General features: G+C 40.0%; 1 protein-coding gene across 1 annotated transcript in view; it reads right to left on the reverse strand.

The window, feature by feature from the left end:
- Positions 1-16,929, reverse strand: part of rapgef5a (Rap guanine nucleotide exchange factor (GEF) 5a) — a 69,518-nt gene that overhangs the window by 20,862 nt on the left and 31,727 nt on the right. Inside the window, exons 9-11 of the mRNA XM_082186947.1 lie at positions 14,224-14,352; positions 2,622-2,752; positions 1,916-2,016 (exon numbers count right to left, since the gene is read on the reverse strand). Coding sequence (XP_082043073.1) covers positions 1,916-2,016; positions 2,622-2,752; positions 14,224-14,352 — 361 coding nt within the window. The remainder of the gene's footprint in view (positions 1-1,915; positions 2,017-2,621; positions 2,753-14,223; positions 14,353-16,929) is intronic.

Below are 16,929 nucleotides of genomic sequence, written 5' to 3' on the forward strand. Positions count from 1 at the left end.
TATCTGAAGGCGACTGGGCGTCTAATGAGAAACCACCACCAAAACACACACGTCTGCAGTGATCCGGGAGGAAATAGTGAGACTGTTGGCATTTAACAAAAGGTAAAAAAGCCTTTCTCTCTTCTAAGCAGCGTGACGCACATTTTAATGCTAAACACAGCTGCCAACACACCGGTAATTACCCAGGATGCACTGCACTGTGAGGGTAATTTATCGCCTATGGGTGTGTTATGCACCACACAAGGGTCATCGAATTACACTCACACACACACACACACAATATACGCATGCACAAACATGCATACACACAGAAAAACTCATTATCTTGTTGCTGTTCCCTGTTTTCTTCCTCACCTCACACCATCCCACAGCATCTTTCTCCTCATTTGGTGTCTTTGATTAAATGCAAACATTTAAAACTCTCAGTGAAGATGTTTAAACTTCTTTCCTATAAAAAAGATGTTATATATCACTCCGGATGTCTCAGAGAGGGTCTTTTCCAGTCGAACACTAGACTCTAGAGACTGGGAATCTGACCTTCAGAAACTAAACACACACACACACACACACACATGCTATATCAGCCCTCCGCCTGCAAACATTACACTGTGTGCAAATGCACTCATGAATAATTATGCTTTTGCAAGAGTAAAAAGAGTAACTGTAACCAACACTCGGCGCAAATCAATCGGTTTTGCAGGCAGAACTTCAAACCCGCCTCAGAAACTCGGCTTCACACGCGGCGGCGTCTCTTCAGAGAGCACACACACCTGGAGGCACACACACTCTACACAACAGAAAGCAAAAGAAAACCCTGTCGGCATTAAGACACAAAGCATTCCAGAAACATTCATTTCTGGAGTCGTTCCGACACGCCACGCGGTGAAATAACTGACAGCTGGAATGCTTTATATGAGATCGGATCTGACCAGTGACCACGAAGATCACAGGAAATGATGTCAGAGTAATATTTCTCACTTGTTGCTGCTACTGTTACAACATTAAACCCAATGTTATTTAGCCAACTAGTTTAGGCTGGTAAGAGAACGCCATAATTATACCAGGAGTATTGCTATAGATATTTATTCATGTAGCTTAATGGGGGAAAACACTTTTTTGCACTTACTTGTAACATATATATAATAATAATAATACATAATATATATATTCATTAAGTGATTATATTAATCGATCGTTCAGTCATATTATATTAAATAAATATAAAACACATTTTATATATATATATATATATATATATATACATATTAGAAATAATATTAAAAAAAATATATATATATAAAATTAAATTACACATGCATGTCTTATCATTTCTAATTGTTGTTATTAACATATATACATATATATATTAATAGCAAATAATTATAACAATAATATTGAACAATTATATGGCATTTATAATTCATATGAATACAAAAATAGTAGAATAAAAAATGTAGATTTAATAGCTTAATGGAAAAAACTATTTTTTAAAGTTATTTGGAACAAAAACAAAAAACAAAACAAGTTTTGTATATTCGTTAAGTGACTATATCAATCAATTGTTCAGTCATGTTATATTAAATAAATATTAAATATTACAAATTATATATATTTATATGTGTGTGTGATATTATAAACACTTAATATATATTAATATATAAAATATAATATAAAAAATATATATACAGCATATATATTAAATATATACATATATATATACACACACACATATATATATATATATATATATGAAGTAGAAATATTATATAATTGTTCAATTGTGTGTATATATATATATATTGATGAACTATTGATGAATAAAACTACATTATTTCGCACTGAATACTCAGTTTCACATCAAACTGCTTCAGATTACACAGGTAAAATGCAAATCCTAAATTCCCCCAGGACTCACCCGCCTCCTTGCCCTCCGCCGCCCCCTGGTGCTCGTCCAGACGCAGGTCACTCAGCAGGTGCTCCAGGATCTTGTGGGGCGTCCCGGACACCACCACGTACCTGTCGGACAGAGCAGAAGAGGAAGAATCGCATGGGTACTCTTCATCAGAGGAGGAACACGTAGAACAAGAGCCGCTCCATCGCTGTCTGTTTATCACATAATCATCATCCTCATCTTCATCATCCTCATCATCGTCAATGAAACGAAAATGAGGAATATTAAACGTGGGTATTTCATCTTCATCCTCCAGACTGCTGCTGCATTTCCAATATTCCTCATCATCATCATCATCATCATCCTCTTCTGCTTGCACCAGAGTGACGGGTCGGAGTTTTACAAAAGTCTTGCCGTCCATTCCAGCAGGGACACGTGTGCCGCGTCATGCCCAGCGCAGGAGTCCGTGTCAGGGCTGGAGAGAGGACCGACTCCCCCGTGTGATGCTGGACGACCTGCAGACAAACTCTGTGCAGCACAAAACACTCGACGAGTGTGTTTACATGCACACGCAGGTTTATGGCTTGTCAAAAGCCCTGCTGACAGCGTAATGAGGAAGCAAACATCAGGAATGCGTTAGGAAGAGAGAGGAAGACTCTGATTGGAGGATGAAAGGGCTTATGATATGTAAACAGAAGGGGAGGGGTCAGATCAGGGGGCGTGGCCTCACCTCTTATCACCGTCGTCATCTTTGACTCCGGCCGATTGTGGAGACGCAGGATCTGATGGGACTCTCTGGAGAACCAGCACGTCCTGGCCCCTCTCCTTCAGACACACACGCACCACACTTTCCCCCTGCGCCTGAGAGATCAACACACACACACGATCACGTACTGATCCACAGCGGACATGAAGAGAACACACAATTACACATCAAAACACAGGGTTATCTTACTTAGGCATAAAAGTTCAGGAAGAGTTCTCTCAATATGAACATTCTAATATCATTAAGACTGGCTATGTGAACTGAATCATTTGACATTCAATCATTCAATTATTCATTAATACTTCTCTCATGAACATGCCAAGAAAAACTAGGGCGAATATCAAGATCTTTAGTGAACAGCGGCTTAAATTTAGACTTGTTTGACCCAAACTTACATTTTTCTAAATCGCTTTTAACTTTTAAATGTGACATTTCAAAAGACTTGGAATATAGCGCACAAGTCATTTGAATTAGTTTTAATGTTGTTTTTACGATACTTTCTTGTCATTTCTGGACATTGGTGGCAAATTATATTGAAAAGAGCAGTTCAGATATTCTTCATACATTCTCATTTCATGATTCATGAAAGAAAGAAAGTCAAACAAGTTTGGAATTACATTCATTCACAAATCATTCAGTCACAAACTACGCAAACTGTAAAAACAGACTCAAACTATCCAAAACCAATCAGGTTTGCATGCAATATATATCACAACGTGTGTTTCTGTCATCAAGTCCGACAAGTTTCTGCTTGCATATTTATCACACTCAAACTCTCTCTCTCTCTCTCTCTCTCTCTCTCTCTCTCTCTCTCTCTCTCTCTCTCTCTCTCTCTCTCTCTCTGTCTCTCTCTCTCTCTCTCTGTCTCTCTCTCTCTGTTTCAATTAAGTAACTCGTCATTAGGGAGAAACGAGAGTCATTACAGTCACATTCATACAGCAGAATAACAAGAAAATTGGAAGGATTTGCTAATATTTGAAATGCACGCTGTAAATAATGCAGAAATAGTGTGAGTATTGTGGTTGTGTGCCACTTGGAAAAAAACCAAAATCAAACACACAGAAAAGCTTCATCAATACGGCCTGTTCCTGTTTTAGACCCTTCTAAATAACAGAGTAATTTGAACGTGTGTGTGTGTGTGTGTGTGTGTGTGTGTGTGTGTGTGTGCGTGTGTGTGTTTGCACTTCTAGACGTGTCTGGACAGTAGCGTTTGAGAAAGATGAAAGGCAGGAAAAGGATTAAGAAAATCTGAAATGTCTCACACACACACACACACACACACACACACACACACACACACACACACACACACACACACACACACACACACACACACACACACACACACACACACACACACACACACACACACACACACACACACACAGACACAGACACAGACACAGACACACACACACCTGCCGGATTCACAGGTGTGAACTCAATACACACATTCAGATGCATTCCGTCGCATCGGATGGTTTTGTGTTTGATATCCAGCTCTTATTATAGTCTTGTGGCCTGCAGGTGTGAATACTTTAAACACTATATACTAAATACTATTTTAAAAAAGCATGTTCTACTCTGAAATAAGGCTGGATGGCATATTGAATAATCACATATGATCGCAGTAATTTTGCAATAAACTGTAAAATCAAGAAGTGAATATCTGATTCCTCAATGCACATTATTCTTAGTAAAAAACAATCTTAGGGAAAAAATCTCTTTTAAAATAATCACCATATTTTCCAAACAGGTTTTACTGCACACTAGGATGAATGATATTTAATCATTTTAATATTATGCTGATTTGCTGCTCAAGAAACATTTCTGATTATTATCTGTGTTGAAAACAGTCGTGCCGCTTCAGATTTTTGTGGAAACCATGAAATAAAAAGTTCAAAAGCACAGCATTTATTTAAAATAGAATCTCTTGCAACATTAAACATGTCTTTACCGTCACTTATGATCAATTTAATGCATCACTGTTGAATAAACGTATTCATTTCTTTCAACAACAACAACAACAACAAAAAAAACTACTTTTGACCCCAATCATAGAAAAGGTAGTGATCATTTTTTACAGATTGTTCCTGAAATGATTCTGCTCTGAAAAAAAGCCTTTGCTGTAATTTCAGGGCAAACACACAAATATAAATATTGAATACATTTTTAGCTATATCAGTTTTTTGTGTTAATAAATCACAATGACTGCAGGTAATTTTGAATATGATATCAGTCCAGGTGTCTTTAAATCTGGTGTCATCAGTATGAACATCTGCTGTTTGAGTCACAGCTTTAAACAGGGCTTTTATCAGACAGATGTGTGTGTGGCGGTGTGTGTGCCAAGCGTGCGTCCGCTGAAATGACTCACTCATTGCCTGAGCACCTTTACAGGTGAGTGAGGTCATAAGCTCCGCCCATACGGTGTGTCTGCGAGCAGGGGGCGGAGTCACACAGGTGATGACATGCGCCAATGCAGGACTTCAAAGTAGGTCATCTGAACAAACTGCCTGCAAGTGTGTGAGTGTGTACAAAGTTGAACACAATTTTGTACAAAATTAGGGTTGCACTATTTTACAGTACGTGTACTTACAGTGTATTTACCTAAGAAAGTACTGGGTAATATAAGGTAACTAGGGGTAGGTTCAGCGTTAGTGCGAAGTTATTACCCAGTTATTGCAATTACTATAATAAGCATAAAGTATGTACATGGGGAACAGGACTGTAAAATAAAGTGCTACCGAAATGAGAATATGTAAACTAAACACTATTAGTTGTAATGTAGAAGCTGCTTTGAAACGATAAGTATTGTGAAAAGGGCTATACAAATAAATGTGAATTGAATTGAATGTTAGCTATTTTAAAAAGAGAACAAGTCTTTCAATTCTTTTCCCAACCCAACTTCCTTTCCTCAACATCAACTCGAGAAAGAAAGCTGTGCGCGAGCCATTTAACGGGTCAAAATCCATGGAAATGTAAGAAATATCAGTGCTCAGACACACACTGACCCCAGTACATGACAACGGTACAATGCTATCGACGTAACCGTGTTGAAACTGCCCACAGGCATCCGAACCCAGGACGAAATGTTCCGGAACATGTTCACTAAAATATACTAAATCCATTAGCAATTGAAGCTCAGACACACACACACACACACACACACACACACACACACACAACGCTTCCATCCCTGAACGACCTTCAGCGGAGAGAACGCCGCCTGTCTCGGGCCTCAGAGACTCTGACTGATGATTGGTCATTTCACCCGCTCTCCCGTAGAGTGAGGGATGCTGGGACGCCGCAGGAGCCGCCTGTCAATCATCAGACCACGGGAAGGGAAACGCATGGATTATCTGCACTCAGACGGACGGACGGACACGTGGGGTCCAAAACATGACCTCTGACCTCTTAATCAAGGTCAGTTTTCGCTGTTACTTAACCGGAATTGGCATTCCAAAATAAACCGTCTGAACATTCCAAAAATACTCCCCAGTCTGACCACAAATAATTCAATCCGGAACAAACATGGAATGTTTCCCAAACATTCCCTAATCACTCCAAAACAAGCGCAGCTATCAGATCGAGCCAGCGCCGCTTCTCCCTGCAAATGTGTTTAGAAAAAGCAAAGTTAATAGGATTTTCCTGCAGTTGTGTAATTCCACGGAAAAACACCTACATTAACAAACACCAGGCCAGATGCGGCTGGGAAAAATGTTAGCGATGCAAACGATAACAAATAGTTTATCTGCTGCGTCCCGTGTTCCTCTCCAGCCTTTCCAAAATCAGCCCGCGTCTCTCGGGGGAGGAACGAGTACGAACACACTGAACACACACTGCATTTCAATGTCAGTTATGCACACGGATTTTGGCCATAAAAGCCTGTCTGCTCATGGAAAAAATATATTTTTATAATCAAGCTGGCAGTGAGAGCGTTACGTAACAGAAAGAGGTGAATGTGCTTCGGGAACATTGTGAACGTTTCTCACAGGATCTGCAGGCACATACTAATAATAAAATAATAAGTAAAGTATGCTTTCAGAGCATGTGATGATGAATGTGGTCATAAAATGTCAGTTTGGCGTCATAATGCCATCATATTTGACCACAGAATGATGAGACTGACCAATCAGAGTAGAGTATTTCAGATGTAATGAGGGTTCAGTGCTCACCCAGAACCATCAGCTAAACCAGATTATGTCATAACCACATCAGATTACAGTAGACTGATGAACCCAGGCCTTCCTGTTGGAAAACCCCATCCCTCGTTCTCCGGGATATTACAGCATCACCTAACCATCCAAGCCTCTCTCTGCTTTATTGTTTCTCTCGCGCTTACGTTTATGCATTTTACAGACGCTTTTATTCAAAGCCGATTGCATTGCATTCAGTGTGTGCATTTTATAAAGGGTTCCACTTCTACTTCTACTTCTACTTCCACTTCTACTTCCACTTCTACTTCTTCGGCTCCTGAAAACGTTCTTTTCCAAACATGTTCCTTTTTGACCATCCACTGATGTAACGTATGACCTCATGGTTTGCACAGAAAAAATGCTAATAATATGATAACAGTGTTAACAGTGTTATCACATTAATATCGTTAATTTAATATTTTAATTAAAAAAAATTCATACTGTCCATTATATATGATTTTTATTTTTATTTATTTTTTTAAGAAAAAATCATACTTTTATGGGGTGTTCTGAAAATTCAACTTTGATCACGGGAATAAATTAGGGTTTACAATATATTCACATCAGGGCTGTGAAACGATTAATCGCGATTAATCGCATCCAAAATAAAAGTATGTGTTTACATAATATACAGTATGTGTGTGTAATATGCATAATTATTTTGTATATATAAATATACATACATGAATATATTTTAGAAATAGTTGCTATAATAGTTGCTATATCCACAATACGTATATATACTGTATATATATATGTATATAGTATGTATTATAAATAAATATAAATATTTTATATATAAATAAAAAAATGTTTCTTAAATACTGTATATACATGCATGTGTGTGTATTTATATATACATAATAATTATGCACAGTACACACACATATATTATGTAAACACAAACTTTTATTTTGGATGCGATTAATCATGATTAATCGTTTCACAGCCCTGAAAATGGTCAGTTTGAATCGTAATAATATTTCACAATTTAACTGTTTTTACTGTATTTTTTATCAAATAAATGCAGCCTTGGTGAGCAGAAGAAACTTCATGTGTATCTTTTTTTTTTTTTGGACCAATTTTCCCCCCACACAAGCTGATGAGGGAGGACACGCGCAGGTGTGTTAGACTACAGGCATCAGTAATGACAGTTATCAAGCAGAAGTGTGTGTTTAAGCAGCGTCTCCACCTCGGCTGAGGTCGGTTCTCACGCTGGGTGGAGATCCAGTCCCGAGACCTCGCTGACGCAGAGCACAGAGGAAAGCCAAGGCGAGAGGAAGCACTCTGTGTTCCTTTCCTGTGTTTCTGCACAGAGAGTGTGTGATAGTGTACGATAGTGTGCGCTGCTTTGTTTCCTTAATTATACCAAAAAGTTGCACAGAAAACTCCCATGTTCCTGGAAAAACCAAAGAGCACGATCTTTACTCTAAACAATGAAACACCCCAAACACACACACACACACACACACACACACACACACACACACACACACAAACTCCACCTTAGGTCGCAGCACAACCCTTGGTCTCTATACGGGATCCAGAAAAGGAAATCCCATTATATAACTCTGGAAATGATTTGATTACAAAAGCTGCATAAAGATCCCTTTAGGAAATAGATGTATGAACGAATGTGTGTCTCCAGACTTCACCCTGGCTTACGTAAGGCCTCTCTGGAGTCTGTGATAAAACATAAGCTCATGAACAGGGAAAAGAAACAATGCAAAACTTCTGTCCAATGTAAACATGAGCTGGATTATGTCAAAACATTTTTTTGGGCACTTTTGCAGCCGACAATGTGTGTAATGGAAAGCGAGGAGTGCCACTTAAATATAAAATGAAGGAATCAATTTGTTGATTCATAATTAATTGTAATACTCACTGCCTGATGTGGCCTATAATGCAGTTCTAAAATTCTAGACATCAGGGCAAAAATGCCTTTTTTGTCTCCTATTTATGTCATGATATAGTTAAGGAATATCACACGAGTGCTGTTTTTGTCCCGAATAGCTCGAGTGCAAATGTGATATCGATTTTACACATCAGTTCAATAAATAAGAAGTTAATATTGTGTTATATTTTAGACGTAATATTGTTTTCGCTCAATTTTGCCAATGAAAATATTAAAGGGAGAGTTGTGTGTCTATGAGCACCACAGCGGTGTTTAGTTTCTGAATGAATCCGTGGTTTGAGCGAATCAATCGGGTGAACCAACGATTCAATGATTCATTCTTAAAGAGAGACATTTACTTCATTCCTGAATGAATCAGCCGTTTGAACGAATCGAATGAATGGATGGATGATTCAATGACTTACTCGTGTAGACATTTACCACCACCTACTAACAGTTTTAGTTTCTTATTTAGAGTTTTATTTCATTGATAATAATAATCATTTAATATTTTGGGGATACTGAGGGGTAGTTCACTCAGAAGTGAACAGCACAGAATGAGCCTGTCTGAGGGGTAGTTCACTCAGAAGTGAACACAGCAGAGAGTGAGCCTGTCTGAGGGGTAGTTCACTCAGAAGTGAACACAGCAGAGAGTGAGCCTGTCTGAGGGGTAGTTCACTCAGAAGTGAACACAGCAGAGAGTGAGCCTGTCTGAGGGGTAGTTCACTCAGAAGTGAACACAGCAGAGAATGAGCCTGTCTGAGGGGTAGTTTACTCAGAAGTGAACACGGCAGAGAATGAGCCTGTCTGAGGGGTAGTTCACTCAGAAGTGAACACGGCAGAGAGTGAGCCTGTCTGAGGGGTAGTTCACTCAGAAGTGAACACAGCAGAGAATGAGCCTGTCTGAGGGGTAGTTCACTCAGAAGTGAACACAGCAGAGAATGAGCCTGTCTGAGGGGTAGTTCACTCAGAAGTGAACACAGCAGAGAATGAGCCTGTCTGAGGGGTAGTTCACTCAGAAGTGAACACAGCAGAGAATGAGCCTGTCTGAGGGGTAGTTCACTCAGAAGTGAACACAGCAGAGAATGAGCCTGTCTGAGGGGTAGTTCACTCAGAAGTGAACACAGCAGAGAATGAGCCTGTCTGAGGGGTAGTTCACTCAGAAGTGAACACGGCAGAGAATGAGCCTGTCTGAGGGGTAGTTTACTCAGAAGTGAACACGGCAGAGAATGAGCCTGTCTGAGGGGTAGTTTACTCAGAAGTGAACACGGCAGAGAATGAGCCTGTCTGAGGGGTAGTTCACTCAGAAGTGAACACGGCAGAGAGTGAGCCTGTCTGAGGGGTAGTTTACTCAGAAGTGAACACGGCAGAGAATGAGCCTGTCTGAGGGGTAGTTCACTCAGAAGTGAACACGGCAGAGAGTGAGCCTGTCTGAGGGGTAGTTCACTCAGAAGTGAACACAGCAGAGAATGAGCCTGTCTGAGGGGTAGTTCACTCAGAAGTGAACACAGCAGAGAATGAGCCTGTCTGAGGGGTAGTTCACTCAGAAGTGAACACAGCAGAGAATGAGCCTGTCTGAGGGGTAGTTCACTCAGAAGTGAACACAGCAGAGAATGAGCCTGTCTGAGGGGTAGTTCACTCAGAAGTGAACACAGCAGAGAATGAGCCTGTCTGAGGGGTAGTTCACTCAGAAGTGAACACAGCAGAGAATGAGCCTGTCTGAGGGGTAGTTTACTCAGAAGTGAACACGGCAGAGAATGAGCCTGTCTGAGGGGTAGTTTACTCAGAAGTGAACACGGCAGAGAATGAGCCTGTCTGAGGGGTAGTTCACTCAGAAGTGAACACGGCAGAGAGTGAGCCTGTCTGAGGGGTAGTTTACTCAGAAGTGAACACAGCAGAGAATGAGCCTGTCTGAGGGGTAGTTCACTCAGAAGTGAACACGGCAGAGAGTGAGCCTGTCTGAGGGGTAGTTTACTCAGAAGTGAACACGGCAGAGAATGAGCCTGTCTGAGGGGTAGTTTACTCAGAAGTGAACACGGCAGAGAATGAGCCTGTCTGAGGGGTAGTTCACTCAGAAGTGAACACGGCAGAGAGTGAGCCTGTCTGAGGGGTAGTTTACTCAGAAGTGAACACAGCAGAGAATGACCCTGTCTGAGGGGTAGTTCACTCAGAAGTGAACACGGCAGAGAGTGAGCCTGTCTGAGGGGTAGTTCACTCAGAAGTGAACACAGCAGAGAATGAGCCTGTCTGAGGGGTAGTTTACTCAGAAGTGAACACGGCAGAGAATGAGCCTGTCTGAGGGGTAGTTCACTCAGAAGTGAACACGGCAGAGAGTGAGCCTGTCTGAGGGGTAGTTCACACAGAAGTGAACACAGCAGAGAGTGAGCCTGTCTGAGGGGTAGTTCACTCAGAAGTGAACACGGCAGAGAATGAGCCTGTCTGAGGGGTAGTTCACTCAGAAGTGAACACGGCAGAGAATGAGCCTGTCTGAGGGGTAGTTCACTCAGAAGTGAACACAGCAGAGAATGAGCCTGTCTGAGGGGTAGTTCACTCAGAAGTGAACACAGCAGAGAATGAGCCTGTCTGAGGGGTAGTTCACTCAGAAGTGAACACAGCAGAGAATGAGCCTGTCTGAGGGGTAGTTCACTCAGAAGTGAACACAGCAGAGAGTGAGCCTGTCTGAGGGGTAGTTCACTCAGAAGTGAACACAGCAGAGAATGAGCCTGTCTGAGGGGTAGTTCACTCAGAAGTGAACACGGCAGAGAATGAGCCTGTCTGAGGGGTAGTTCACTCAGAAGTGAACACAGCAGAGAATGAGCCTGTCTGAGGGGTAGTTCACTCAGAAGTGAACACAGCAGAGAGTGAGCCTGTCTGAGGGGTAGTTCACTCAGAAGTGAACACAGCAGAGAATGAGCATGTCTGAGGGGTAGTTCACTCAGAAGTGAACACAGCAGAGAATGAGCATGTCTGAGGGGTAGTTCACTCAGAAGTGAACACAGCAGAGAGTGAGCCTGTCTGAGGGGTAGTTCACTCAGAAGTGAACACAGCAGAGAATGAGCCTGTCTGAGGGGTAGTTCACTCAGAAGTGAACACAGCAGAGAGTGAGCCTGTCTGAGGGGTAGTTCACTCAGAAGTGAACACAGCAGAGAATGAGCCTGTCTGAGGGGTAGTTCACTCAGAAGTGAACACAGCAGAGAATGAGCATGTCTGAGGGGTAGTTCACTCAGAAGTGAACACAGCAGAGAATGAGCATGTCTGAGGGGTAGTTCACTCAGAAGTGAACACAGCAGAGAATGAGCCTGTCTGAGGGGTAGTTCACTCAGAAGTGAACACAGCAGAGAATGAGCCTGTCTGAGGGGTAGTTCACTCAGAAGTGAACAGCAGAGAGTGAGCCTGTCTGAGGGGTAGTTCACTCAGAAGTGAACACAGCAGAGAGTGAGCCTGTCTGAGGGGTAGTTCACTCAGAAGTGAACACAGCAGAGAGTGAGCCTGTCTGAGGGGTAGTTCACTCAGAAGTGAACAGCAGAGAATGAGCCTGTCTGAGGGGTAGTTCACTCAGAAGTGAACACAGCAGAGAATGAGCCTGTCTGAGGGGTAGTTCACTCAGAAGTGAACACAGCAGAGAATGAGCCTGTCTGAGGGGTAGTTCACTCAGAAGTGAACAGCAGAGAATGAGCCTGTCTGAGGGGTAGTTCACTCAGAAGTGAACACAGCAGAGAATGAGCATGTCTGAGGGGTAGTTCACTCAGAAGTGAACACAGCAGAGAGTGAGCCTGTCTGAGGGGTAGTTCACTCAGAAGTGAACACAGCAGAGAGTGAGCCTGTCTGAGGGGTAGTTCACTCAGAAGTGAACACAGCAGAGAGTGAGCCTGTCTGAGGGGTAGTTCACTCAGAAGTGAACACAGCAGAGAGTGAGCCTGTCTGAGGGGTAGTTCACTCAGAAGTGAACAGCAGAGAATGAGCCTGTCTGAGGGGTAGTTCACTCAGAAGTGAACACAGCAGAGAATGAGCCTGTCTGAGGGGTAGTTCACTCAGAAGTGAACAGCAGAGAATGAGCCTGTCTGAGGGGTAGTTCACTCAGAAGTGAACACAGCAGAGAATGAGCCTGTCTGAGGGGTAGTTTACTCAGAAGTGAACACGGCAGAGAATGAGCCTGTCTGAGGGGTAGTTTACTCAGAAGTGAACACGGCAGAGAATGAGCCTGTCTGAGGGGTAGTTCACTCAGAAGTGAACACAGCAGAGAATGAGCCTGTCTGAGGGGTAGTTTACTCAGAAGTGAACACGGCAGAGAATGAGCCTGTCTGAGGGGTAGTTTACTCAGAAGTGAACACGGCAGAGAATGAGCCTGTCTGAGGGGTAGTTCACTCAGAAGTGAACACAGCAGAGAATGAGCCTGTCTGAGGGGTAGTTCACTCAGAAGTGAACACAGCAGAGAGTGAGCCTGTCTGAGGGGTAGTTCACTCAGAAGTGAACACAGTGTTAATCACTTCAGAGGGACTCACAAACTGAGCTCCATCCTCACAGACGCCGTCAGTGAACTTCACGTTACGCTAGGATTCACTAAACACTCTCACACGGGTCAAACACATGAAGAGCCAACAACCATCTCACACTCTAAAAAACAAAGCTTCTTCCAGGATTTATCCCTGCTGGAGATATGGAAAGTTTTGCTGTTGGCTTTTCAATACAGGTTCTTTGAGACTAACAATCAATTTGACAAATATTTTTTTTGAGAAATGTGTAGCAGCATTTTAAGCTTAACAGTTAGTTAGGTATAACTCCAAAAAAACAAAAAAACAAAAATATCTATACATATATAGGCCTATATATATATTGAAATTATTTATTTTTCAATAATAATATTAATAATAATACTATAACTGTACCAAATTATTATTATTGCTAATATTTTGCAATAATTTATTTCTTATTCTATTATGCAACATGTGTACAATGGTGTAAATAATAATAATAATAATATAACTGTACCATATTCATATTATTATTGTAAATACATTGTCAGGATTTATTTTGCTAAACAAATTTGAATGAATGCAATGGTGTAAATAATAATAATAATAACAATGTTAATAATATAACTGTATCTAATTATAGATATTAATAGTAAAATATTTTTTATATATTATATATTATTATATATTTATACTGTAGTCTAATTATTATTTAGCTATTATGGTGCCAAAATCCTAAAAATTAAAAATGATCAGAGACTTAAATATGAAAATTATCAGTCAATCAATATGGCTTTCTTTATGTAACTTAAAATTGCTCTCCTGTGACTTCAACTTGTTTGAGTCTTTATTTACAGGAGTGCATTACCCATGAGCTTTAGAAAACGGGACTCTGAAAGTGTTTTAAAAACACTTCAACAAGTGGATATGGTGACCTCCTAATCTGACCCCTGACCTGCTGTTGCTATGCCGACAGACACAGGTCAGAGCGAGCGCTGGTCTACCTGTGCAGAGCGGTCCGGGAGCCGGTAGTTCTGGTTCTGAAGGAAGCGATACCCGTCTTTGGCCAGCCGCTGGACCATCTCCAGGCGGGAGAAGTCATCTGGAGCTCGGAGAGAGCAGACACCCGCCTGCTGGAGAACCGGAGGCAGAGAAAACAGATACTTTAATCCACAACCCCACGACATCACACACACACACTCCAGATCGAGTCCAGACACGGCCGGGAACTACTGTGTGTGAACCGCAGGATCCATGCTCTCCTTCATCCTGACTGTGGGAAGTTTCCTCTGGAAGAAACTCTAAACGCATGTGAGAGTGTGTTTGAAAGAGAGAGAGGGGCGTGTCTGTGTGGCTCCGCCCATAAAGAGGCGGGGCTAGAGGAATGGCTGCATACAGTACATTCAATCATACTTTGTATTTAAATTCATTTCCACTAGGTTAAGGGATTCAGGGTAGTACGATTTTTTTTAATGTTTTTGAGTAATATTTGATCAAAGATACAGTAAAAGTATTTTTAATAATGTAAAATATTTGTACTATTTAAAAGAACTGTTTTCTATGTGAATATATGTTAAATATAACTTATTTATGTGATCAAAGCTGAATTTTCAGCATCATTACTCCAGTGTCACATGATCCTTCAGAAATCATTCTAATATGATGATTTGCTGCTCATGAAACATTTCTGATTATTATCAATGTTGAAAACAGTCGTGCTGCTTCATATTTTTGTTGAAACATTTATTTTAGGATTTTTTGATGAACAGAAAGGTCATAAGAATATAATTATTTTGTAACATTATTAATGTCTTTGCAGTCACTTTTGATCAGTTTAATGCATCCTTGCTGAATAAAAGTATTAATTTATTTCAATAAAATAAATAATTACTGACCCTAAACTTATTTTATTCCACTAAATCACCAGAAAAAAAAGTCTAAATCACCAGAAAAAAAGTCTAAATCACCAGAAAAAAGTCTAAATCAGAAGAAAAAAAGTCTAAATCACCAGAAAAAAAGTCTAAATCACCAGAAAAAAAGTCTAAAATAAAAGAAAAAAAGTCTAAATCACAAGAAAAAAGTCTAAATCACCAGAAAAGTCTAAATCACCAGGAAAAAAGTCTAAATCAGAAGAAAAAAGTCTAAAATAAAAGAAAAAAAGTCTAAATCACCAGAAAAAAAGTCTAAATCAGCAGAAAAAAAGTCTAAATCACCAGGAAAAAAGTCTAAATCAGAAGAAAAAAGTCTAAAAGAAAAGAAAAAAGTCTAAATCACCAGAAAAAAAGTCTAAATCAGAAGAAAAAAGTCTTACATAAAAGAAAAACGTCTAAATCACAAGAAAAAAAGTCTAAATCACCAGAAAAAAAGTCAGATTTGAGAGAAAAGAAGTCAGATTTGAGAGAAAATAAGTCAGATTTGCAAGATGTAAACTTGCAATAAAGTGGCAAATTCTGTCAGTTCTGTTTTACTAGTTTTCTTCCGTGTCATAAAGCAGCTTCCTCAGAAAGCAGATGTACTGAGAAAGAACAATGGTCTTTTGAAGCACACATGAGCACTATCACGAGCAGATAAAGGCTTCCCTGAACACACCAGCGCTCACTATAGCGAGGAACGGTCAGTTATCATCAGAGTTATTTACTCAGCGCTGTGTTTGGATTGGCTGAAACCACACCGTGTGTTTCCTCTGAGGTAAACCACCGTCCCACAATACCCCTGACACACAAAACCATCCCAGACCGGCGCGGGCAGGACCAAAGCAAAACACACACACACACACGCCGCTGTAAAAACATCTCTGCCATTCAGAACAACAGAGACGGAAACAGCTCGAGCTGGTGCTCGTCCTCATGAATATGACATGATAAACTCTGTGCTCCTTTAGCCCAGTTACACTGGGGTAACCGTAAAGCTCAAATATTCATTCACAAAGATCATGTGACCAAACACACACTCCCACACAGTAATTAGGGGAGCAGCTACTTCAAAGAGGAAGTTTAAGATCTAACCCATGATAATTAGTTGTGTTAGCTAAACTCATCACTGTTAGCTCTCATACTAGGAAAAACCCCAAAGCCTGAAGCCTGACACAAACACTCCAGTATTAGTGTTGCGCTGCATTGCTACTGAAGACAACTTTCATTTGCATTCTGACTCAAATTGTTCCTTCACTTTTCTGTGAAAATGAAAACTCAAGAGTTTATCTGAAATGCACTGCAATACTGCATGAAAGTGAAAACTCGTTATGCATTTAAAAACAGAACAAATGAATCAAAAAATATAATTAAACAAAAATAATAAATTGTAAAAAAATAATAATTATGATACATTAACTAACAAATTAATACAGCAATATAATAGCTGTTTCTGTGGCATTTAAACCTAAAATGATAAAAAAATATTCTAATATACAATATAATAATAATAACATTAATATCTTTGCATAAACTGTAAAAAAAGAATGCAATAATAGAAAATGAAAACACAAGGGTTTAACCGGAAAAATGCATGAAAATAAAAAAATAATATTGAAAAATAAAATGATAATATAATTTAATTAATTAATTGTATTCATAATAAAAAATAATTAATAAAATAAAATAATTAAATACATTTATTAACAATACAATTATTTTTACATAATACTTAATATGACAATAACAATAGCACACAATAATACCCTTGTGCATCCCTGTAAAGAACTAATGCCACAA

Source organism: Leuciscus leuciscus (genome assembly GCF_965113295.1).
Source record: "Leuciscus leuciscus genome assembly, chromosome: 12".
NCBI lineage: Eukaryota > Metazoa > Chordata > Actinopteri > Cypriniformes > Leuciscidae > Leuciscus > Leuciscus leuciscus.